General features: G+C 37.6%; 1 protein-coding gene across 1 annotated transcript in view; it reads left to right on the top strand.

Annotated features, from left to right (window-relative positions):
* Nucleotides 1-438: 438 nt before the first annotated feature.
* The window catches only part of spon1b (spondin 1b), an 86,716-nt gene continuing 62,668 nt past the window's right edge, over nt 439-24,486 (top strand). Inside the window, exons 1-6 of the mRNA XM_052120156.1 lie at nt 439-1,091; nt 1,696-1,802; nt 13,545-13,678; nt 19,802-19,875; nt 20,415-20,531; nt 22,488-22,636. Of these exons, the coding sequence (XP_051976116.1) occupies nt 869-1,091; nt 1,696-1,802; nt 13,545-13,678; nt 19,802-19,875; nt 20,415-20,531; nt 22,488-22,636 (804 nt within the window). The 5' untranslated portion in view covers nt 439-868. The remainder of the gene's footprint in view (nt 1,092-1,695; nt 1,803-13,544; nt 13,679-19,801; nt 19,876-20,414; nt 20,532-22,487; nt 22,637-24,486) is intronic.

The raw sequence follows: 24,486 nt of genomic DNA, 5'->3' as shown, positions 1-24,486 counted from the left end.
TCAGTGTGCATTAATGACATCTACTGGTCTGGGTCTCTAACGTCTAATCAGGCAGAGATGCAAAGTATGCAATTGCTCATACATTTGTATTGTAGAGGAACAAACGTATTTAATGGTGATGGTTGTGAATTATAAATACTCACGGTTCTTTTAGACTATTTAGAGAATAATATCAAGGGTCCAAATTGTTTAAACTAAATGGTTACAAAAATGATCACGATCTGTTTATTCTGAAAGATTTTTAATCATTTATATAATTTGTATTTAATTAAATAATTTATTTAGCCTTTTAAAAAAGGTGAAGGACCAGTATTAAAAATGTATTTAATTCTTAAAATGTTTTAAAAATATCAATACTACACGCCCTGCAATAATTCCCTTGCATAAACAAACATAACAGGCGGAGTTCCCCAAATCATCTTACATGTCTCCGTTCTAGTGCGCAACCCTTCTGTGATTCTTTCCTTCCGCGGCAGCTCACGGCTGTTCAAACATTGGCGAGCTTTCTCCCCTGCTCCCTCTGTCAAGGTTTTGTGTAAAGTCTGCCGACTGAAGCTGAATTCTCTTTAGGTCCTTGCTCGGTTATCAAGGATATTTCACAGTGTGAGTAAAGTCAACATCTGAGTCTTCTGTGCTCCTCGTGCACGGGACTATCAACCGTCCGCAATCTCCACATTTCAGATCTGCTCAGTTAGAATGGGCACTCTTTTATTCCGTGAACGGACCCCGAAATAGACAAATCCGCTCGATTTATGCCGCAGCGGATATTCTGTTTGTTTTGACGCGTCTTTTTTTCCAGTTCATTGACTGCTTATCTTGGGACTGAGACTTTAAACTTGTCTTTGGGCTGCCAGGTGGTCAGACAACAATGATGGATAAAGACGCTCTGGTTGTGCTGTTTATTTTCTTAAACGTGGTTCTCATCCATGCTGAAGCGTTTAGAAGAGAGACCGGAGAGAGACGCGCGAGATCCGACAGATTCTGTCGGATCTTACAGACACAGACTCGGGGCGCGCGGAGAGGACACAACGAGTTTCGCCTCAGAGTTGAAGGAGACCCAGAAACTTACCAACCTGGGAGCACTTACCGAGGTTAGTTAGAGAAATGTTTGCTGTATAATTCTGAGAGGCTTGCATGAACCTAATGCACCAACATATGCAAAAACAAAGTGTGTCGAGTTGGCATTGGCGGAGGCTTTATAACGAATTTATATTAGCTGGTGCTTAAAAATACTGGAAAGTGTTTTATTTGGCAAATATTTGTACAAACAAGTCATATTGGTGAAAGAAAATGCTACACAACGTTGTGTAGACTAAAATCTGCGTTGCATTTGGATGTTTACGAAATAGGCTAATTTTCGTCTCAGGATAACTTTGAACATGTCCCAATTAATTTGGGTTTAGTATGAAAATTCTCTATAACCTAATATAAGTAGCCCTCATTAGGCAGCAGATGGCTTTTTATGAGGGTTTTATGCCCAGCGTGCTTGTACATGCATATGTATTCACTGCTCCGTGTACAAGCACTCACACAACCCACACACACTTACAGGCAAACTTACATGCTGAATGCGAGAGCGCTGGCACACAGTTGAGATCCGACCTACTGTTAAGCTCCTTTCTGCTACCTCTGACCTATTTTTTGTTCTCTCTCTCTCTCTCTCTCTCTCTCTCTCTCTCTCTCTTTGTCTATCAGTGAGTTTGTATGCCTCCAGCCCATCTTACTTTCGTGGCTTCACCCTCATCGCTCTGAAGGATGGCAGGGAGGGCGTCACTCCTGATGATTATGCCGGTACTTTCAAGGTGAGGGTTTGCAGTGACCCGGTATTACTGCCCTGAATTGTAGCAGTCTGAGAAGACAGTCTAATTGCTGTCTCTGCAAAAATGATTTGCAGTCTACGCCGAGTTTGCACCATGTCTATGTGTCTTTATTTAGATGTTGTAGAGAGAAGAGCATTTCATTGAGCCTTGAAGACTGTTGTACAATGGATAGAGTGAGTTTAAAACACAAGTGGAAAGTGCAACCGGAAGTTGGTGGTTAGGCAAGAATAGAAGAATCTTTACTACTTTTCGAGCCTTAAAGGAATGATCTGCATTCAATACAAGTCAAGCTCAATTGACAGCATTTGTGGCATAAAAATAATTTCTTCCTATTATAAATTGTTCCTATAAATTGTTCCTATTTCCTTAAAAAAATGAAGAAAAAAAAAGAAAAGTGAGGCACTTTTGTTGGAAGTGAATGGGGCCAATTTTTTGAGGGTTTAAAGGCAGGAATATGAAGCTTGTAATTTTATAAAAGCACTTCCGTTAATGTTTACAGTCATTTTAGAGTTTTAGGGTTTGTTGACAATACATCGTCATGGCAACGAAGTTGTAAAATTGGCTTCAGCGTTACAAAGAAAAGGTTAGTGAGTGATTTTATCACGTTTATCACATTAGTGATTTAATCATGTTAACATGCATATCGTGGCTATACTTTTGAAACAGTGAGTATTTTAAAGTTTACAGACTGGCCCCATTCACTTCCATTGTAAGGGCCCTCCTAGATCCCAGATTTTTGCTTTATTTTTTAAAGAAAAGGATGGACAATTTCAAAATAAATTTTTGAGGTAATCAATATTATGCCACAAATGCTGTCAATTTAGCCTAACTTGTATTGGACCTGGAATATCCTGGAATATTTCAATCTTTGTGTCTCTCTCCACAGATACTCACAGTAAAAGGTCTAAAATCAGATCAAAACACCTTCTAAATGAGTAAAACATCTATAGAGATACAGCGTCCAAAAGGAATATATGTATACATCTATTACATATACGTGAACATTTTCATGAATTGAAGAATACTTTAGTGTTTGGAATATCCTCATTTTGTTTAATGACAGCATGCGCTAGAGCTGGGATAGACTCTGCAAGTTTGACCTGATGAGCCATATTATCCCAGCATGATCTAAAAGTGTTCCAAAAAGCATCTTGTGTGCTTCAGGGAGAAAATCTGACCTTTTGTACTAAGGAGTTAAGGTAACATGGTCAATGTCACAAATTCGTCACATATTTCCAACGTGGTCTCAGACTTTTACCCTACTGTGTAAGACAAATTATACCCATTCTCTTAATAATCTCTTTGTTAGAAAAGGATTTGCTGCTGAGAAATATGGCTGCATATTGTATATGGATTTCAGATATTGCTGACCAGATGATTCTTTAGAGTACATTTACAATGGAGGATTGATTTTAAGTTTCTTGGTGTCATATTTAAGGATGTGCTATGAAAAATTTGGCATTTGGCAATTCTACAGAAACATTTGAGAATTTGCGTATACTGATAATTTATTAAACCGTTTAAAGTTGCAGGAATTATCAATGAAAGATGAGATACATCACTTCACCAGTAAACAGACTTTGTGAAGTTAAAGTTCTCAGACATGCTGCTTCTCATTTGTAACACCCTGGCTGTTTCTGAGCCTTGTTCTCTCTGAGAGACAGGAACCCTATCATTTAGTGCACTCCACACCAAGCCACAGTGTTTCCCAGACTGAAGCAGAATGGCTGTTAGTGCTCCATCTTTCCCCCCAGATCTCATTAACTGTGGTTGCTGCTCGGCACTCCTTCCCACTGTGTTTTTACGCTTTCAGATTGCCTAGCGGATGTTAGCTAAAGTCGTCCTCTGTTGAGGTCTTTAATTGGGAATTCTCTCGGCTTGACAGTTTAAATTGAATGAAAGAAAAACGCAAAAAAAAAAAAAAAACTAAAAAACAACAGCAACACAAGAAACTTCAAAATCAAAAGAAACTGAAAAAAGGCTCTTAATCGTGTCCTAAACATTTATGGCATACATATTGAAATACACGAGTATACAAACTGTCCGTTTTTTTAAATGACCCCATTGGCCCTTATCTACCATGGCCTCCAAATAATCCCCATCCCTGAATTTGCTACATCACTGTACTCTCCTCTCCACCAATAGCTGGTGTGTGGTGAGCGTACTGGCACACAACGGCTTCCGCCGCATCATCTAGATGGATGCTGCACACTGGTGGTTGTTGAGGAGATTCCCTCTCTACTATGTAAAACGCTTTGAGTGCCTAGAAAAGCACTATATAAATGTAAGGAATGATTAATTATTAATTAATTATGAGGCTCTCAGAGACACATTAAGGTGTCTTCTGTAATATAGTGGCACGATTTGTAACAAGGGAATCTATTTTTACGAGACTAAGTTTAGCAGGGAGCTTGACCCATTTATTAGGCTGCTCAGTTTTCTCTGTAATAGAATTTTTAGTCGTTGAAAATGGCTGGTGACTTGTTTGTTGGGTGAAGCTTTTAAAGGGCTATTTCACCCAAAAATGAAAATTCTGTAATCACGTACTCTTCCTCAAATTGTTTCAAACCTGTATGACTTTCTTTTCTCCTTAGATTACAAAAATAGATGTTTTGCAGAATGTTAGGCCTCAGTCACAATTCACTTACACTGTATGGAGAAAAGATGAAATTAAAGTGAATGGTGACTGAGGCCTAACATATTTTGTGTTCCATGCAGGAACATGAGGGTAAAAAATAAATAATGTCATATTTTTCATTTTTGGGTGAACTAATCCTTTTAAACTATAAGAAGTTAAAGTATTTATTTGATCAATAATCTTCATCTAACAATGATCTGCTTTTTCTGTAGAATAAAATTTAAACTAGGGCTGTCAATCGATTCAAATGTTTAATTTAATTAATTACACGGCATGCCGATTATTAATAGAATTAATTGCAATTAATAGCAAATAATAAATATTTGCTTAGAAAGCCCCTCAAATAACAATAATTCTATATATAATGATGAAATAATTATACATATTTATATTTAAATAATTACAAATAATATATATATATTATTGAGTAAAGCATTGATAAGACAATGCAAAATGTGGCTTTAGCATCGTATATATTGTTTATTTCCATATTATTTAACATAATCTACCAATGGAATCATTTCTAGGCCTTTAAAAGTAAATAGAGGAACCCGGCAGGGATGTCCTCTGTCACCACTTTTGTTTCTCTTAGTAATCGAACTACTTGCTATTGCAGTGCGAGCTGAAAGCAACGTAAGTAGAATTAAGATTGGCTCAATAACACACTACATATCCCTATATGCAGATGATATTTTATTATTCCTTACTGAACTCTGAAGCCAATCTATTCCCGCTATACTCAATCTTATTTAAAGGTTCCGGAAATGTTCTGGCTATAAGATAAACTCATCTAAATCCTCTATTTTATTTCTTAATCAATAGGAAAAGTCAAAATTATCATACTTAGTCAAGTGGTTTTTATTGTCGTTTCAACCATATACAGTTAGTACAGTACACAGCAAAACGAGACAACGTTCCTCCAGGACCATGGTGCTACATAAAAACAACAAAGGACCAACACAGGACCACATGAGACAACACAGCGAAATAAAATACCTATATAAAAAACCTATATATACCTATATAAAGTGCACGTGCAAACATGTGCAAAAAGTACAGGACAGTACAACAAATTTCTGACAATGAACAGGACAATAGACAGTGCAGCGCCGACCAGTACTCAGTGCAAAAAGATGACAGTTTCTAAAAATGTAAACATAACATACTATGAGATAATGTTCTATGCACATAGCAGTTATTGAGGTAGCAGACAGTTATAAAGTGACAGTAATTAAAGTGCAACTCAGGACACGTGTGTGTCAAACCAGTCTCTGAGTATTGAGGAGTCTGATGGCTTGGGGGAAGAAGCTGTTACACAAAATGGCCGTGAGGGCCCGAATGCTTCGGTACCTCTTGCCAGACGGGAGGAGGGTAAAGAGTTTGTGTGAGGGGTGTGTAGGGTCATCCACAATGCTGGTTGCTTTGCGGATACAGTGTTTTCTGTAAATGTCTTTGATGGAGGGAAGAGAGACCCCAATGATCTTCTCAGCTGTCCTCACTATCCTCTGCAGGGCTTTGCGGTCCGAAACTGTGCAAGTCCCAAACCAGGCAGTGATGCAGCTGCTCAGGATGCTCTCAATAGTCCCTCTATAGAATGTAGTGAGGATGGGGGTTGGGAGATGTGCTTTCCTCAGCCTTCGAAGAAAGTAGAGACGCTGCTGGGCTTTCTTGGTGATAGAGCTGGTGTTGAGGGACCAGGTGAGGTTCTCCGCCAAGTGAACACCAAGGAATTTGGTGCTTTTGACGATCTCCACAGAGGAGCCGCCGATGTTCAGCGGAGTGTGTTCACCTTGTGCTCTCCTAAAGTCAACAACCATCTCTTTTGTTTTGTCGACATTCAGGGACAGGTTGTTGGCTCTACACCAGTTCGTCAGCCGCTGCACCTCCTCTCTGTATGCTGACTCGTTGTTCTTGCTGATGAGACCCACCACGGTCGTGTCATCAGCGTAACTTGATGATGTGATTCGAGCTGTGCATTGCTGCACAGTCGTGAGTCAGCAGAGTGAACAGCAGTGGACTGAGCACACAGCCCTGGGGGCCCCAGTGCTCAGTGTGGTGGTGGTGGAGATGCTGTTCCCGATCCGACTGACTGAGGTCTCCCAGTCAGGAAGTCCAGGATCCAGTTGCAGAGGGAGGTGTCCAGGCCCAGCAGGTTCAGCTTTCCAATCAGGTGCTGGGGAATGATTGTGTTGAATGCTGAGCTGAAATCTATGAACAGCATTCGAACGTATGAGTCCTTATTGTCTAGGTGGGTGAGGGCCAGATGGAGGGTTGTGGTGATGGCATCGTCCGCTGAACGGTTTGAACGATACGCAAACTGCAGTGGGTCTAGTGAGGGGGCAGCTGGGTCTTAATCTGCCTCATGACGAGTCCCTCGAAGCACTTCATGATGATGGATGTGAGTGCGACGGGACGGTAGTCATTGAGGCAGGACACTGAAGACTTCTTTGGCATGGGGATGATGGTGGTGGCCTTGAAGCACGTTGGAACGACGGCGCTGCTCAGAGAGATGTTGAAGATGTCGGTAAGAACATCTGCTAGCTGGTCTGCACATCCTCTGAGCACTCTGCCAGGAATGTTGTCTGGTCCAGCAGCCTTCCGTGGGTTGACTCTACGTAGAGTTTTCCTCACATCTGCCGTGGTAAGACAGAGCACCTGGTCGTTGGGAGGAGGGGTGGACTTCCTCGCCATCACGCCGTTCTGCACTTCAAACCGAGCGTAGAAGTCGCTCAGCGCATCTGGAAGGGAGGCATCTTTGTCACAGGCAACTGATGTTGTCCTGTAGTTGGTGATGGCCTGGATGCCCTGCCACATGCCGCGTGTCACTGCTGTCCTGGAAGTGACTGTGGATTCTCTGGGCGTAGCGCGCTTTGCCTCTCTGATTGCCCGTGACAGTTTGGCCCTAGCTGTTCTTAGGGCTGCCTTATCGCCTGCTCTGAAGGCAGAGTCTCGGACCTCAGCAGCGTGCGACCTCCGCAGTCATCCACGGCTTCTGGTTGGAGCGTGTGGTGATGGTCTTGGAGAAAGTGACATCATCAATGCACTTGCTGATGTAGCTGGTCACTGATGCTGTGTATTCCTCCAAGTTGGTAGAATCGCCATATGTTGCAGCCTCCCTGAACATGTGCCAGTCAGTACACTTCCAGTCTTAACGTTACAGATTCATTTACATACTTAGGACTTCAGATTATGGCAGATATAGAAAAAACAACCGCATTGAGTCTGTAGATAGATGGTCAAGTTTACCAATTTCATTAATTGGTAGAATTAATATACTGAAGATGAATATACTACCCAAATTACTACATAACTTCCAAAATATCCCTTTGCCCCCCACTAATTCATTCTTTACCAACTTACGAAGAATGTTTATCCAGTTTATTTGGAATAATAAATATCCAAGAGTCCGGACATCTTTACTTTACCTAACATATGATAGGGCAGGATTGAAACTCCCAAATATTCAATCATATTAGTGTGCATCCCAGTTAAAGGTGATAATGTTTCATTTTTCATCAAGTGCTCCTCCTAAATGACTAGAAATAGAAAATTAATTTGTGAAATCTAAGATTCCTTTTAACTTATATCTTTATTCAGCCAATAAAAAAATTTACAGCAAAATTTGAGTGCAATATCATTTAATCTGTCACGAACCCTGCTCCCTCGCTCCGTTCCCTCGAGCTTCCACGCTCGTTCCGCCCCCTCGAGCTCGCACGCTCTTTTTGCTCGCTCGAGCCCTCACGCCCACTTTGCTCCTACTCGCTCACATGCTCGTAGGCAATCTCCCTTCCTCGAGTTTCTCACGCGTTTCCAATCCCCCAGAACATTATGACCACCTGCACTCGCGTCATCTGCACTCCTGCACATTAGTTTCACCTGCACTCGTCTCATCACCTGTCATGGTTTACACCTGCACTTGCCCCTATATATATCACTACCCTTTCGTCTCACGGTGGTTGGTTATTGTATTTAGTTTCCCGTGTCTTTGCCCCCGCTAGTCTCGTCTAGTTTTGTTCACCTCTTGAACTCCTCTTGATTACCCCCTTAGCTTGCCAGCTCCTCGTTCCCCTAGTACCCCTGTCTACTCTCTTTGTTAGTTTACCCGCCTCTCGATCCTGTTTACCCTGGCTTTGACCCTCGCTCCCCTCGACTACTCTCCCGGATTTGCCCCCTTTACTCTCTTTGATTCCCCGGCTTTTGACCCTACGCTTCCCTCGACAACTCTTCACTGGATTTGCCCGTTTGTACTTTTGCCTGCTTTTATTGTTTCAATAAAAGCAGTTTTTTTGACTTACATTGTGACTGTCTCATCTTGTGTGTGTGTGTCTGGGTTACATAATCCAATAGTACTGAACATGATAAATGTCTTGGGGTGAGTACGAATTCATCTTAAGGAAAAAGAGTCTTTATCTTATTTAGCCCAATGTGGGGGAATGATAATTGTATACCTGGTCGAAAGGATTTAGGCTTTCGACTCTGGGCTGAGAACGGTTTGTGGAAAGTTAAAGACCTATACAAAGATGGTGTTCTAATGTCATTTGCTGATATTACTTACAATTTCAAAATAAATATTTACAAATTAGGAATTTTATACGTACTGCTATAAGACAAGGACTTGCTGAGCCAGAACTAACTAATTTGGAGAAATTTATATCTAAACCCAGCCATGGTGGAGGACACACATCTTGTTTATACAACATGTTATTATTAGGTTCTCATGAGTCATCTGCATCCAGATAAGCCATGTGGGAACAAGACCTCGGATTGAAGATAGATAAGGAAAAATGGGAGCAAAAATGTGCAAAGGCTCAAACACTGACAGTTAACAGCAGACTAAAACTGTTACAGTACAATTGGCTTATGCGTACTTATATAACTCCAGTAAAATTAAATTAAATTTATAGCAATATACCAGAGAGTTGTTTTAAATGTAACAGTGAAAAAGGCACTTTAATTCATTGTATGTGGGAATGTGATAAAATAAAAGAGATCTGGAAAGAAATGAATAACATGATATGGCATATAGTCTCTGTGAGATTACCACTGGATCCTGGGTTTTTCATTCTTGGTATTTATCCAGATAACTGGAATATAAAAAAGGATACTCCAGTATTGATAGACATGTGTATTCTACATGCAAATGGCTCATCGACATTTATTGGAAAAAGATAGAAAGGCCTAATATAACTCGATGGTTAAGAGAAATATCTTCATGCATTGCAATGGAAAAGATAACTTATATTCTTTAGGGTAAAGAAGACAAATTTAAGAAGGTCTGGAATCCCTTTTTATTATTTATTGAACATGGGGATATTAACAATATAATAGAGGAGGAACAAAATGCTTGATTAGGTATAATATTCATATGAAAACATATTTTAATGTTCACTATATTAACCCTACTTTATTGCTTATATCTGTGGTTATTATTGACTGCAATATATTGTTAACTCTGTCTCCCATAGTACACATTGTGTTATCCCATGTTGATTTGTGCTATTGCACTTTTCATGTAATATGAGCCCCCAGTGTTTGTTTGTTTTGTTGTTGATTGTATGTGTTGTTACAGACATGTGATGTACATTGTTTTGTTAGTGTTCAATAAAATATAATAAAAAAAAAACAATCATTGGCCTACTGTTCACAGCTATCAATTTTTCAGGTGAATTCGTCCAGAGACGGGACACTGTATAAAGTTAAACTTTGTTTGAAACTTAGAAAAACACGTCTTGTGATCTCTGCATTCGGATTTGCACTCCATCAAGTGTTTGAATGCAAGAATGCGTCCATCCTCATCTTGTGCTGTCTGCTGTCAGTAGTGTGGTTTGTTCTTAGCTGCGCATTGCCTATACAGCTGAATTTTTTGCTTACTGCCCCTGGAGAAAACAGGTAGTACTACAAGCTTGAATTGCTCAGCTATAAGGAATATTCTTTATTACGGTCCAGGACATGATTAACTGCATACATCTTTTTATATAATAAATCGACAGCAATAATTTAAATAGCAGGGAATGGTGATTTCCAGGTCTGGAATTCTAATTACAATAAAAGTAAAAACTGAAAAGGTAATGGAAAATTTGTAAATTGAATATAAATGTATCTGGTTATGCTTAGCTTTAGATATTTTATGGGCTAGAAATTGCTTTTTTGAGTGCAATCTCTATTAAATGGTTTTTGAAAATCCTTATCCAGTAATCATAATCGACTGCAGCACTCAGGGTTACAAACATTTTAATTAATTGGTCAAAAAGTGTGTGAACCCTGTATATAGTTTAAAATTCATAAAATAAAAAAATTAAAATGTAACTAGTGTGTCCTGTGTAAAGATCTAATAATTCCCAGATAGCTATAAAATCTTTCAGATACACAGAAAAACAAAAGGATTTTTTTATTTTCATTCAGGGTTGTTTGTTAGCTGTGTCTGCTTACCATGCCTTTTTACAATATTCATATTCATCAGTCATTGCGACACTTCATATACAAGGTAGTTGCACTTTTTATGCAAGCATGAATTGACAAACAACTCTTGGGCCAAACCAGAATGGCTGAAATAAATATCTCGACATCTCGCCATTCATTTTGCTGAGCCTCACTCCAAGGAACCTCTTGAAGATAAAATGCCCTCAATTCCTTGTGGAGACATGGTCATTCACTTAGGCTATGACATCTGCGGCAGTGTTCCTGTGTGTGCGTGAGAGACAGACTGAAAGAGAGAGGGAGAGTTTGTTTGCTGTCCCTCAGGAGTGGGGCACATAGCCAAGCAAGGAGCCACAATTAAAACAAACTCTCCTCTCTTCTCCTCTCCTCTGTTTCGTGCAGCTTTTCCCCAGCTGGCTAACAGCATTTTTAAGACAGCCATGTAGAAGCATTTTTACAGAGAAAATAGTGCACCCAGTTGCTTGGCCAGACTGTTGCAAAGTCCTGCTGCTCTAGCATTTTTTTATTTCAAAGTTTAGCCCCAATTTGGCCTGGGTAGCTCAGCAAGTAAAGACGCTGACTACCACACCTGGAGTCGCAAGCTCGAATCCAATTGGCCCGGTTGCTAGGGTGGGTAGAGTCACGTTGGGGTAACCTCCTCATGGTTGCTAAAATGTGGTTCTTGCTCTAGGTGGGGCACGTTGTGAGTTGTGTGTGGATGCCGTGGGAATAGCATAAGCCTCCACACACGCTATGTCTCTGCGGTAACGTGCCCAACAAGCCATGTGATAAGATGCGTGGATTGATTGTCTCAGATGTGGAGGTAACTGAGATTCATCCTCCGCCAGCCGGATTGTGGCGAGTCACTACACCTCCACGAGGACTTAGAGCTCATTGGGAATTGGGCATGCTAAATTGAGGAGAAAAGGGGAGGAAAAATAAATAAATAAATAAGCCCCATTTTCCTGTCAATTCAAAAGTTTCCAGTTCACTGTTTCATTTTGACTGAACAAGAGGGCGGCAAGGTTGCTTGAGATGCCAAAAGTGCACTTTTTACTTTCTCTGCTGAAATGAAGGACAGAAACCAGAGCTTTGAGTTTGTGCATGAAAGAGTTGGAAGAAGACAGGGAGAGAGGGAGAGAAAGAGGAAGGAAGAATTTAATTCACCACCCGCATGGATTTTACTCTCCAATGGACATTTGGCAGCGATTTTGTTTTTCAAACACGCAAAACATGAAATTGTATTTTTCCATCCTTAGTGGTATTTCCATCACTTGGATGATGTGATTTGCAAACATTTGCAAATGTAGTAATACATAATACACAAAGCAATTTCATGTATGTTTATTGTGGGTTAAGAGGAATACAAATTTACAAAAGCACATATGTTGTTGTGGGAAGGATGATATTTTTGTGTTACTTTAAGATGTCCTTGTTGTTATAACAAATACAGTGGCCCCAAAAAGGATTTGGATGCCTAAGACACACATTTTGAAAAAAAGATAGTATTAGTACACTATTTAAGAAAAATATTTCCCATAATTAAGTTTGTTAGAATTGAAATTATAAAATAATAGATAGATAGACAATTCAAAATGAAGATCAAATTATTTGGACAATGTTGTTCAAATGTTGAAATATGTCCATAGTTAATGGGAATAACTACAGATACTACATGCTAGACGTAAATTTATGCAACAAATACATACATTTTTAGGTCTGGCTTAAGTGTCAAAATACTGTTTGGGACCACTGTAGTAAAAGTTGCAACATTCTGTGTTTGTTAATCACATTAAATGACTGATATTTTTGGAAAGTTGCAAGATGCTCTTTTGGCTCTCCAAACTGTTAAGTATGTCAAAACATCCGCTCACATCGTGCTCAAGGTTTAATTAGAATTGTATTTGTCCTCTGCACTCGATGTTGGAATGTCATGTACTGTGAGTCATCTTGGCCCTCTGATGAAATCTGATTCTACAGTCATCACTAAGGTCATTTACAGTTCTATTTGCTGTCAAGTAGGAAACTGTGGCGTCACTAAAAATTGGAACTGGAATTTTGTGGTTTTAACCACAGATAACCCTTAATCAAAAATTAGTCAGTCCTGTTGTTTGGATTGCTGTTTGTATTCTTTTTTCTCATCTATCTGCATTAAAAAAAAATATGAAGAGAGAGTTTTTTTAAGTCTTAAATTTAACAATAAACGTCTAGAAAACAGGATGGCCAATGTGATGGGCAATATAATGCAGATGCATGTCATACAATACAATTTAATGATAGCAAAAAAGATGTACCCAAAATTGCTGAATTGAAATAAACTCCTATTCTACACAAATTTTTACTCAAAATTCTCAGAGTGACACTTCTGAAAGTCAGCAAATTACTGTACTTGATTGAACCAAAGTGGTAATTCTGGGAATTTTGAGTAAATATTTGTGCCGATAATCTTAAAATAATCACATATTGGCCATTTAATTGACAGATAATTATAGTTACATACTGTGTAGTTATATTTTTAAGTATATAATTAATTTAGCATGTAAATGAAATGTTGTTTTATGCTATCTGTTTCTGTATAAATGATTGTTTTAAACTTTACTTTGTATTAGTAGTAGTAGTTTAGGTTTATACTATTTTAATTGCCAGTGACTGTGTCCACTGTTCCACAGATTATCGACGAAAGTGACACACAGTTCATGACCAGCTGTCCCCCGGCCGTCACAGAGAGCATTCCCAGAAGACGCACACAGATCCAGGTGTTCTGGACAGCGCCACCCTCTGGTACTGGGTGTGTCACTCTCAAGTGAGTTATTGCTATATTTCACATTTCTTTTGTTGTACCTTTGTGGTGTTGGATGGCAATACAACAAGAATGATCAGTGGGTTGATAAATGAGAATCCACTGTGCTGAATTGATAGTTTCTTAAATAAATGGAAAAGAAAATTGAGAAAAGACAAAAAGGGTACAGTCTGGAGCTCTATGAGTTTTGTGTCCAGAATACAATGCTCAGTCTGAGCATTGTTTCATTTAGTCCCGGTTTTATCAGTCAATTTCTGGCAAAGTGTTAAAAGGAGAATACAATGTTTATTTTATTTTATTATTATTTTATTTTATTTTTTCAAATATTGCAAGTAACGTAAATGTAGAACTATTAATAAAAAATTATAATTTTCTTTGTTTGAGCATTAAATATCATGGGTCAAATAAGCCAAGTTGAAAACAATTAAATAAATAGTTCACCCAAAAATTATTTAAACATAATTTACTCACCCTCATGTTGATTTTAACATGTATGTCTTTTATTCTTCTGTCGAACACTAAAAGAGATGTTTGGCAGAATGTTCAGGACTGACAGCCTCAGTCACCATTCAGTGTTATTGTATGGAATAAAGATGCAATGAAAGTGAATGGTGACTAGAGGCTAACATTCTGCCTACAAGTCCTAACAAAATAAATAAATAAAAGGTATGATCATGTGGAAACCCCATTAATTATGATGAGATGGTTATTGTATAGCATAATGCATAATATAATGTTGAGCCATTGAAGTTGTCCTTGAGATTTCTCTGCATATCTTGGCAGCTAGGCATCAATAAAGATTATGGAAATTAAGAACCTTTAAAGCTTTTATATATTATAAGCTTTCAAACAATATCCACCCAATTTGAGTGTTCTTTATACACACACACACACACACACACACACACACACACACACACACACACACACACACACACACACACACACACACACACACACACACACACACACACACACACACACAGTGCTCTCAGTCAACAAAGGTCTGAACCAACAGTGGTCTTCAGCTACACAAAATATGCATTATCTATCCATTTTGTGGAGTTAATGTTTCCACTCCACCCCCTCATGCTTTCCTTACATCTCTATCTCTCATTCTCCCACTCTTTTTAGGGTCATAAACAACTTTAAGTGTCTTTTGATGCTTTAAAGACTTCTGAAAGCCTCTCGCTCTTGCTCTCTTGTTGTATGCAGTGCAGAACATTTACAGATATTTCTCTACATCAAATGTTCCTACCAGTAGCTGCCCTGGCTCACATAGTGCCCTAGGCAAAATCAGACATGAAGCGCATCAAGCATGTAATTTTTTTTGGTGTTAAAATACTTTTTCTATTCTATCTTAATTTGTGAAGTCAACCATAAGTAAGCCATATGATTCCCCCAAAATGTTTAAACACTGTGACTCTGTGGCACTTTCAAAACATTGCTATGCTTGTATGAGCATCCTGACCAGATCAACAAAGGAACACTGACTCAACCAATGCCATGAGTTTGGGCTGGACTATCTGTTTGACCTGACCAATGGTAGACGGGGAAAGTGTTCAGGACATAATTTGTGCAATTCTGTTTGGTGACGCTAGTCACGCAGAATTGACACACCTTATTTTTAAATTGAATTGTAAAAAAATTAGGGCTGTCAGTGTTAATTCAGTGCGATTAATTATATAAAAATGAACCTGTTAAAAAATAATGCAATTAATTATGCCCCAGACCATAATAAGATATTTTCCAACCAATTCCTGTCAATTGAAGCTTGAAGTACTGTACCACCTTTAAGTCTTGGTCAGCAGGGGCTGTAAGCACAACTACAATTGTACAGGAAACAAACCACACTTACTGATAGCAGACAGCACAAGATGAGGACTCGTTCTTGTATTCAAACATAGCTGGACAGAGCACAACTCTGAATGCAGGTGTCTTGAGCCGTGTTTTCCAATGTTTCAAACTTGACACAGCATCCTACAAACAATGTTTTTGACTCAACACAACAGAAAGTGCGACGCTCCAAAAGCCCATGATGTACAGTGTCAGGTCCTTGGAAAAGCCTTTACAATATGTCAGTCTCAGACAGATTAACAAATTCAATTGCATATGGAACTACCGTGGACTGTAGGCCAATGATAGGCTTGTATTCAATTATATAAAAATAATATATGTTAATCGATGAAAATATTTAATGACAATCAAATTTTTTAGTAGTTAAAAAAAAATATATATATATATATATATATATATATATATATATATATATATATATACTTCTTTTCCTGTCAAAATGCATTTATTTCCATTTAAGGATAGAAAACAAACAATATGTAACAATATAATGCTTTATTAACCAGACAAAACCTTCCACAGTATAAAGATAGAAATGTACTAAAAGAGCACTAATTCAAGTAAATTAAACTGGTTGACTAATTGAAAGATCTAGTCTCCCCATAGGTTGCATATTTATTGCAATAGGCATTCAATCTCTTAAACTCACATCCTACACAATATATAAATCTTCCAGTAGACAGTGGTTATCCACTTTGTTACAGCAATCATGAAGCTGAGTTCATGATTCACGTTAGGGCATCAGTACCAGCGTTAAGTGCAGCTTTGAACTCCACATGTAAATCGCTTACCTTCAAAAAATCCCATTCTGGATTTTGAATCCCAAGACTTGACATGCTGCTGTGGTAATTAAAATGCATCTTACTTTGGCTGGAAAAAATACTTGATTTCTATCACAAGTCCCATTTGGTCTTGTTTTGCAGATCGAATAGTATTAAGAGCTCCTTTCCCAATAATTTACATCAAATATTATTTAAAAGTTATTAATCTCCAATATATTGTCTCGCATTGCGAAGCTAAGAACTCATTACTATAACTTTTTATTTATCCATCTGGTTTTTTTTTTTCAGGGCAGATGGCTTATTGCATTGTCTGGTTTTTGTGAAACAAACATAGTGCTGAGAAACATCTGCTATGCCAATGTGTTGGAGCCACTGTCATTTTGCTTTGGCATGTCAGAAATGTGGAGACATTGCACCTTGTAGTGCCGGGCCGCCCAGTGAACATCCTAAAAAATTTATTATTTCTGGAATCCCTCCAGCACTTTTCTAGTGAAATGTCAAAAAGACCTTAAATTGGAAGGAAGTTTTGATCTGAATTTTGTGTCATTTGATTCCTTTGTGGCATCAAGCTGTGGCAAGCAGATAAGATGGGGTGAACGTGATGGTTTTGTTGACAGGTGTTGGGACTCTTAAGGTAAATGACTTCCAAAACTGACCAAATGCCAACAGAAGAGAAGTCTTGAGAGGAGACGACCTCCTAGCCTTGAAATGGCACACATCGTTGTCTACTGTTAAGAGGAATGGCTTTGGAAGGTGACATCACAATTTAATCAATGTCTTTGTCAAACAGGATGCTACTCTGGACCTGGTTTAGATCTGGGTTTGGTATCCCTTAATTCCTTGGTGCTATCAAGCTGTGATCAAGAAAGGATAGTTCACCCAACAATGAAAATTTTGTCATAAATTACTCACCCTCATGTCATTCCAAACCCAATGCAATTGCATTGAATTCAGCAAATGGGACATTCATCATCCTTTTGTGTTCCGCAGAAGAAAGAAATTCATTGGATTTGGAATGGTTGAGAGTGAGTAAATTATGACAGATTGGGTGAACTAATCCTTTAAGGCTTATTTAGACCTATGTAAGACCATACTGACCAGTGGAGGACATTCTTTTCCAGTGGATGTTGAGAAGGCTTGAGAAGCACATTTCATTGTCCACCGTCAAAGGGAATGGCATTTGAAGATTTTCAAATTCATCCATTTACTTTGTCAAACAGGATGCTTCTCAGTGCACTTTACACAGCCAATCTGAGCTACAAATCCATCATGCTTACGATTCTAAACATTCTTGGAATTCAGATATCACTGACACATTCCTGACATCCTCTGTTGCCTTTTATCACTTCATTTTGATAAGGCCAGCACCAGTTTCTCTTGTACACCTCTCACTAAAAGCATGGGAGGGCACTCTCAGGAGGGCATATCACTGTGGATAGGTCTACCCAGAGCCATATAGAGAGAGAGTTGCGACAACTCCATTGACTCCAATGGAACGTTTTTTTTTTTGCAGCAATGGCGGCTCGTGGAGCCTCTCAATAGTTCCCGGAAGTAGCAGCAAACACATGCCGCGCCGTAGAACAAACCGTTTGCGACGCACTTTTAAAAGGTGAGACGTTTAAAGAATAATATTATCTTATTCTGTATATTATCAGTACATCTAAATAAAAATAACTTGTAAATTAAAACCTTATAGTTGAGTATTACTCATTAAATTAGGAGATAAGGGATGTTATCGGATAACTAACAGATTAGGCAAGGATTGGAGCTGGATAAAGTTAGTAACGAACACCCTATTAATTGTAAAATGTTTGCAAATACCTCACACATTTTTTTGTTGTTGTAATTTTTATTTATATTTAGATTGCTCCTGCTGACTTGAGCCAACCATTTTTTTCTCCTCTCCATGTCAGTGGGGAAGCCATACATTCAGCACACCTTTCACTGAGCTGATTGGAGCATCCCCATGCAGCACAGCAAACCATGATGAAGACTATGCAATGACAACATGAAAGAAAGGACACATACAAAATGCTTGGCATGCTATTTAATTTATTAGAAATGTATTCATGAATTGCTGTAAATAGTTATTGCATTTATTTCAATAAAAATACAAAAAAAGTAATATCAGTAATATATTATTACAATTTAAAATAACTGTTTTCTATTTTAATGTATTTTAAAATGTAATTTACTCCTGTGATGCCAAGCTGAATTTTCAGCCTCATTACTTTTGAATGGCAGTTTATATACGAGTATGCTTAAGTTGTTTTAAAGCTGAATATATTGTGTATATGAATAAGTATTGTAAGAATTATACATTAGATATATAATATTTATAATACATAAATAATTATATTACTATATATAGAATTGTAAGAATTGTAAACAATAAGCTTCATTTCACAAAATTTTACATTTACATAACTGCTGCTAATAGTTAATAGTTCATTGACCCATTGTGCGGTGCGAGCTGGAAATCACCTGTCACCAGACTGTCTCTGTACTATCTGAAAAGTCATAAATATGACATTAGTTACCATGAGATTAGTGAAAACAATGAACATGAGGTAACATAAAAAGGCAACAGAAACCCTAGCCTGAAATAAGTTGAGGCAAATAACGGTAAGCGAACACTAATCCTCAAATATTAGCTGATTTGATCTTTAAAAAATAACATCGCTGTAACAACATACTCATGCTACATACATATGTCGGTGTGTTACATAAATATATAAAATAAATGCATTTATTGACTACTAATTACCAGAAATCGCAGTTCTGTCACTCTACTCAAAAGCACTTCCTGGAACTATCTGAAGTCTACGTGAATCACATGACGATCAAGCATTTAGAACTTCCGTTGTCACAACTCTCTCTTTATATGGCTCTGGGTCTACCAAATGTCATATCCTTGACTGACAGCAACAGCAATAGGTTTCAGTGGGACAGAGCATCAGAGGTCACCACCTGTATTACACATGGGTCGCAATGGGACAAAGTTGATCTAAATCAAGTGTGGTTAGGTCTCTGTGGTACCCCACCTGGGAAAAATTCTAGGAGAAAAAGGTTTAAAGAAGGGAGGTTTAAAGCAGAACTATCCCTTCAAAAACATAATTGATGGATGTCTTTATATGTCTTCATTATCAAGACCAAACTGTTTGAAGTTTTCATGAGCTGTGCATTAAGATGCTAATCATTATCCATTTTGTTCTGGAGGTTGACCATAGCATGTGCAGAGATGTGCCAGCTGTCAGCAGAATGATTTTTGCTCTCATGTCATACTAATATACAACTGATATTATGCTTTCAGACAGTAACATAAATATAGCCTTATGCACTAAAGCCTTTGTTAAAAGATGCATTGTCTGTTCTAACTGCAATACAAATTTGCATGTGATAATGGTGATACATGTTCTTAAAAGCACAATTTTTCAGATCAAAAGACAGATGTAAAAGCACAAACAATTTAATGACTTCATTTCAGGGCTAGTGTTGTGCAAAGAAGAATCATTTTCTTTCAAGATGAAGGCTCCCTTACCAAGAGGATGTGCGAGAAAGGTAATTTCAAAACTGGGTCTCTCATCCATGTGCATGTGATAACATTTTTACCTCTACAAATAATTTGTCTTTGTCTCTGTAAAGCAGTTCAATGGAAAGGAGGAGGCGAGAACCGAATATTGTAATGATTAACTTAAACAAAAGACATGCCCGTAAACAATCTCTCTCTCGTCGCACCACCGTCCGCAATTGGCCTTCATCCTCTCTGAGGCTTAATTAGCCTGATAATGGACCGGGTGGGTGTGTATAATCACGACCCGGCCAAGCCCTCCTCCCTGTCACAGTCTCACATACTTTTTTAAATACATTACATGCTTTACTGTTCTAAAGAATTATATTTTATTTGTAAATGGTTGTGATTATGCATGAAATCTTTTAGACATTACCATTTGTGTGTTGGGGTGGGGGTAAGGTGCATATGTACATTGTTATGTGAGAAGAATAGAAAAGAAAAGTATAAACACAGATTGTTTTCCCAACAGATGGGTGAAAGGGAAAAAAGTACAATACAATACCTGAATCATAATGTTGCTTCACAGATCCAGTTGCGACTACTGAAAATCCCATTCAAGAGTGCTGTGCATGTGGAACTGCCAAGTATAGAGTCACTTTCTATGGAAACTGGTCTGAGAAGGTGCATCCAAAGGACTATCCAAGTAAGAACATTTGTAGATTCTGTACATGAAATGAACAATCCCATTTGTTCAATTTGACCTTCTTTTAACAATCAAACCATTAGATATTACAGAACATAAAATTAAAAGAATAGTTTACCAAAATTTATTTTTATCATTATTTACTCACCCTTTTGATGTTACAAACCTGTAAGACTTTCTTTTTTTCTACAGAACACAAAAGGAGATGTTTTAATTAAAATCCCGTCTGCCTTTTCAATTCAATGGCAGTTAACAGTGACTCAATTATCTCTCAAGTTTAAAAAGCACCCAAAAGTATCATAAAAGTAGTCCATGTCTGTGAGTGATATTCCATGTCTTAAATAACAGATCAGAAATCTTGGAATATGACACAGAAGCTGCATGGAATACTTTTTTGATACTTTTGGGTTACCTTTTTTAAGCTTTAAAGTCCCTATCAAGTGCAATTGTATTGAAAAAAACACAGACCAGTATATTCATAAAAATGTCTCTTTTTTGTTCAGAAGAGAAAAGAAAGTGAAACTGGTTTGGAATAACAAGATGGTGAGTAAATTATGACAATTTTCATATGGGGGTGAACTATTTATTTAATTGCATTCCTGTTACCATTTTGTTGCCACACAGATTTTACTTTTGAAAAACAGAGAGTTTAACAAATTACTTTGGAGAAAGAAATATAGGAATGGGTGGGCAACAATATCTCTTGCTCATGGCTTTAGCTCCCAGGGCTGGTTTGCTAATACAGCAATGTTCATTTCCTATGTGTGTGGTAGCAATGATCCAGTCTGACAGGCAGGCAAGACAACTAGCTAGGCTGTGATCATTTGTGAGATAAGACAAGCTGGACATATGTTGTCACAGAGTGGATTGCTAACACTGGCAAGATAATAGGACTGTGGAAACAGACTTCGATGTATGTGGTAGGTAGCTACAGAATATATCTTTAAAGGGGAGATAAGAGTAAAGCATTGTGTAGAGATACACGCTAGAGAAGTTCTTAGGTAGTTGGACACAGAAGTGCAATAAACTAGTAAACTTTGTTTGATTTATCATTGTAATGTACTTGAGTTTTCATTCCTTAAAATACTTATTATATTTCATTATTAATTCAACAGAGATAATAAATGATTGTCTTTTTATTCAAAATGTGATTAAATTAGCTACTACTGCTTGCATAGGCAGCTGCCTTTAAGAGGCCTTTCATACTGCACGTATCCTTGCACTAAAAAAAGCTATATGTAGCACCACGTATAGAGCAGAATGCAGATGTACCAAGAAGAATTTTTAACAAAAGTTATTTTTAACGTGCCGCTTCTGAGTGGGACATTGAAAAAACATCAAGACGTTGCGCAATGGTCAAAAACGATAATGTTTACATAGAAAACCATTTGAAAAACAGCACAGACAGACGCAAAAACATGTTTGGTGAGAAGACAGCATACCAATCATTATGGACCTTGATATGAGACCAATTTGGAATGCTTTACATAATCAGCAACTCTGTCCATCACACAAATAGTATTTTCATGTAATTCACAATTTATTTAAAACAAATTATGTTAGCATGTTGCTAAGCTAACATTGTGACATTAGCATAAAAATACATAACACATAGAAATGTTTGGTTGACTGATCAACTTTTAATCACAATTAAATATTTTTTTATTATAAACTTTCAGTATTGAATGAAATATATTTATTTATAATCAGTGTTTATCTTGTCTTGTCCATGATATCCAGTTTCTACAAAGGATACATGTGATGCTGCCTTAGAAATTGGCAGAAAGGGAATTTAGGAGGTATCATAAATAAGATGCTTTTTGAATCCACGTCATGTTCTTATGATGCCTTAAAATGATCCCTTTGTAGGCCGCTCACTAGATTTTCTCTTACTCATGGTTAAACACAACAATCAAAAATATGTTATTTTTCTCTGTTGTTGTTTCTCTCACTAAGGACGTGCTAATCATTGGTCGGCTCTCATTGGTGCATCTCACTCGAGGAGCTACGTGTTATGGGAGTACGGAGGTTTTGCCAGTGAAGGCCTTAAACAGGTAGCTGAGTATGGATCACCTGTCAAAATGGAGGAAGAGATTCGACAAAAGGTAGGCCTTTCTGCTAAGTACAGTGTGCTAACATTGGGATGAAACAGATTCACTTTAGCTTAAAAGTTAATGTTGTCATTATTGCTGGTTTTTCAGAGAAAGATTAAAAGATATTTACCCAGAGATTGGATTTCAAAACATTCTTTGTTGGCCAGGATTAGGCCAAACAAGGACATTTCTCCAAATGCTATGTTTGTTTACGATTATGTTAAAGGTGCACAAAATTTTTTTTTATTTTATTTAATTTTAAATTTTTTGCTAATTGCTACACTTTTAACCATTAAGAAATAGTAAAAGTAGAATTTTTTTCTACTGTTATAGAATAGTAGAATAGTATTTTGTTTAAAATGATGTACACACACTTGAGATGAAGACAAGTCAAAACAGTCTTAGAGAAAGAAAAAAAAAATAATGATTCTACATACATGGTGCTGGGAAAACATTCATGAGCACTGCCATGTTGAGATCATATGACCAGCTGAAAATTACTTAATTTATCATAATAATCTCGTGTAATTGGACACTTTCAGTTTTACATATATTAATCATGGCTGACTGGATTTAGCGCATTTCGACAATTGCATCTGTAACTGCGAACTTATTTTGTGATGCTGCATCCCAACCTGGGGTCCGCAAGGGGGCCCAAAACCACATTTTCTCTCTCAATAATCACTAAATTGTAAATACACTACAGTAGATATGTGTCAACTGTCTGTCTGTCTGTCTGTCTGTCTGTCTGTCTATCTATCTATCTATCTATCTATCATATAAAATGTTCATACATTTCTTAAATGTAATATGAGGGGGCTCTTCAAGGAAAAAAATTTGGGACTAACGTTTTTTTTTTCAGAATCCACAAAATCACATTCCATTAACGTGTTTTTAGCTATCAATCTGTCAAAAGTTACTTGGCAGTCTCTTTTTGTTGATGAAGTTCTCCACGCACCCATAGCGTCAGAATTAACATGTCAAAGGTTGATCAGTTAACAAAGGGTGCTTGTCTGGCATCTTAATTAAACACATTAGTCAGTATCAGCTAATCTTCGCATTGCTGTAATTTAATGTTAATTTCCGCCTTCTTATAAGACATGTTAATGATTGCTTGCTGTCTGAGACAGAGCTGAAAAGGAAGGTCACATAGCCGTTTTTGTGAGAAGGTTTATGCAATATAATTCTATGTTAATACCACGTCAAAACTGACGACCTGCCTCCATGATAATTTTAAAGGTCATCTGGGAAAGGTTCATATCCTACATGTTCCCATTTGTCTTTTAGACAATGCACTGTAGGTGGATTTGCAGTGTGCATCTTGACACATCTCAGATTGATGATCATAGAATCCTTTCTGCTTCACCCACATGCAAATAGGGCAGACATTTCTTCTCTTTTTCAACCACGTCTTCAAGCCCACCATCACCTGTAGCACCTCAAAAATGTGTTTTTTTTACTACAGACATAAATTCATAATTGATTACTTGTGGTTTGTCTAATAGTCGACTAATCATTCTTAAACAGATAGTTCACCAAAAAATGAAAATGTTGTCATCATTTACTCACCCTTTATGATGTTCCAAACCCATATGACTTTCTTTCTTCCTTAGAACACAAAAGGAGCTATTCTGAAAAATTCTTCCCTCAGTCAGCATTCAATTTCATTGCATCTTTTTTCCATACGATGAAAAGGAATGGTGACTGAGGCAGTCACTGAAGCTGTACCATATCCCTAGTTTTACAAACATAGGGATTATATTTGTGCCAATTGTTTTGAATGTAAGTTTTCAAGAAACTAATACAAATATTAAATAAGAATGAAGAAAAACAATCTGAAATGGAAAAAATTTATTAAATCA

Source organism: Xyrauchen texanus, chromosome 46, assembly GCF_025860055.1.
Source record: "Xyrauchen texanus isolate HMW12.3.18 chromosome 46, RBS_HiC_50CHRs, whole genome shotgun sequence".
Classification (NCBI taxonomy): domain Eukaryota; kingdom Metazoa; phylum Chordata; class Actinopteri; order Cypriniformes; family Catostomidae; genus Xyrauchen; species Xyrauchen texanus.
Note: the sequence above shows the minus strand (reverse complement) of the source record. Positions and strands in the feature narration are given on the sequence as shown.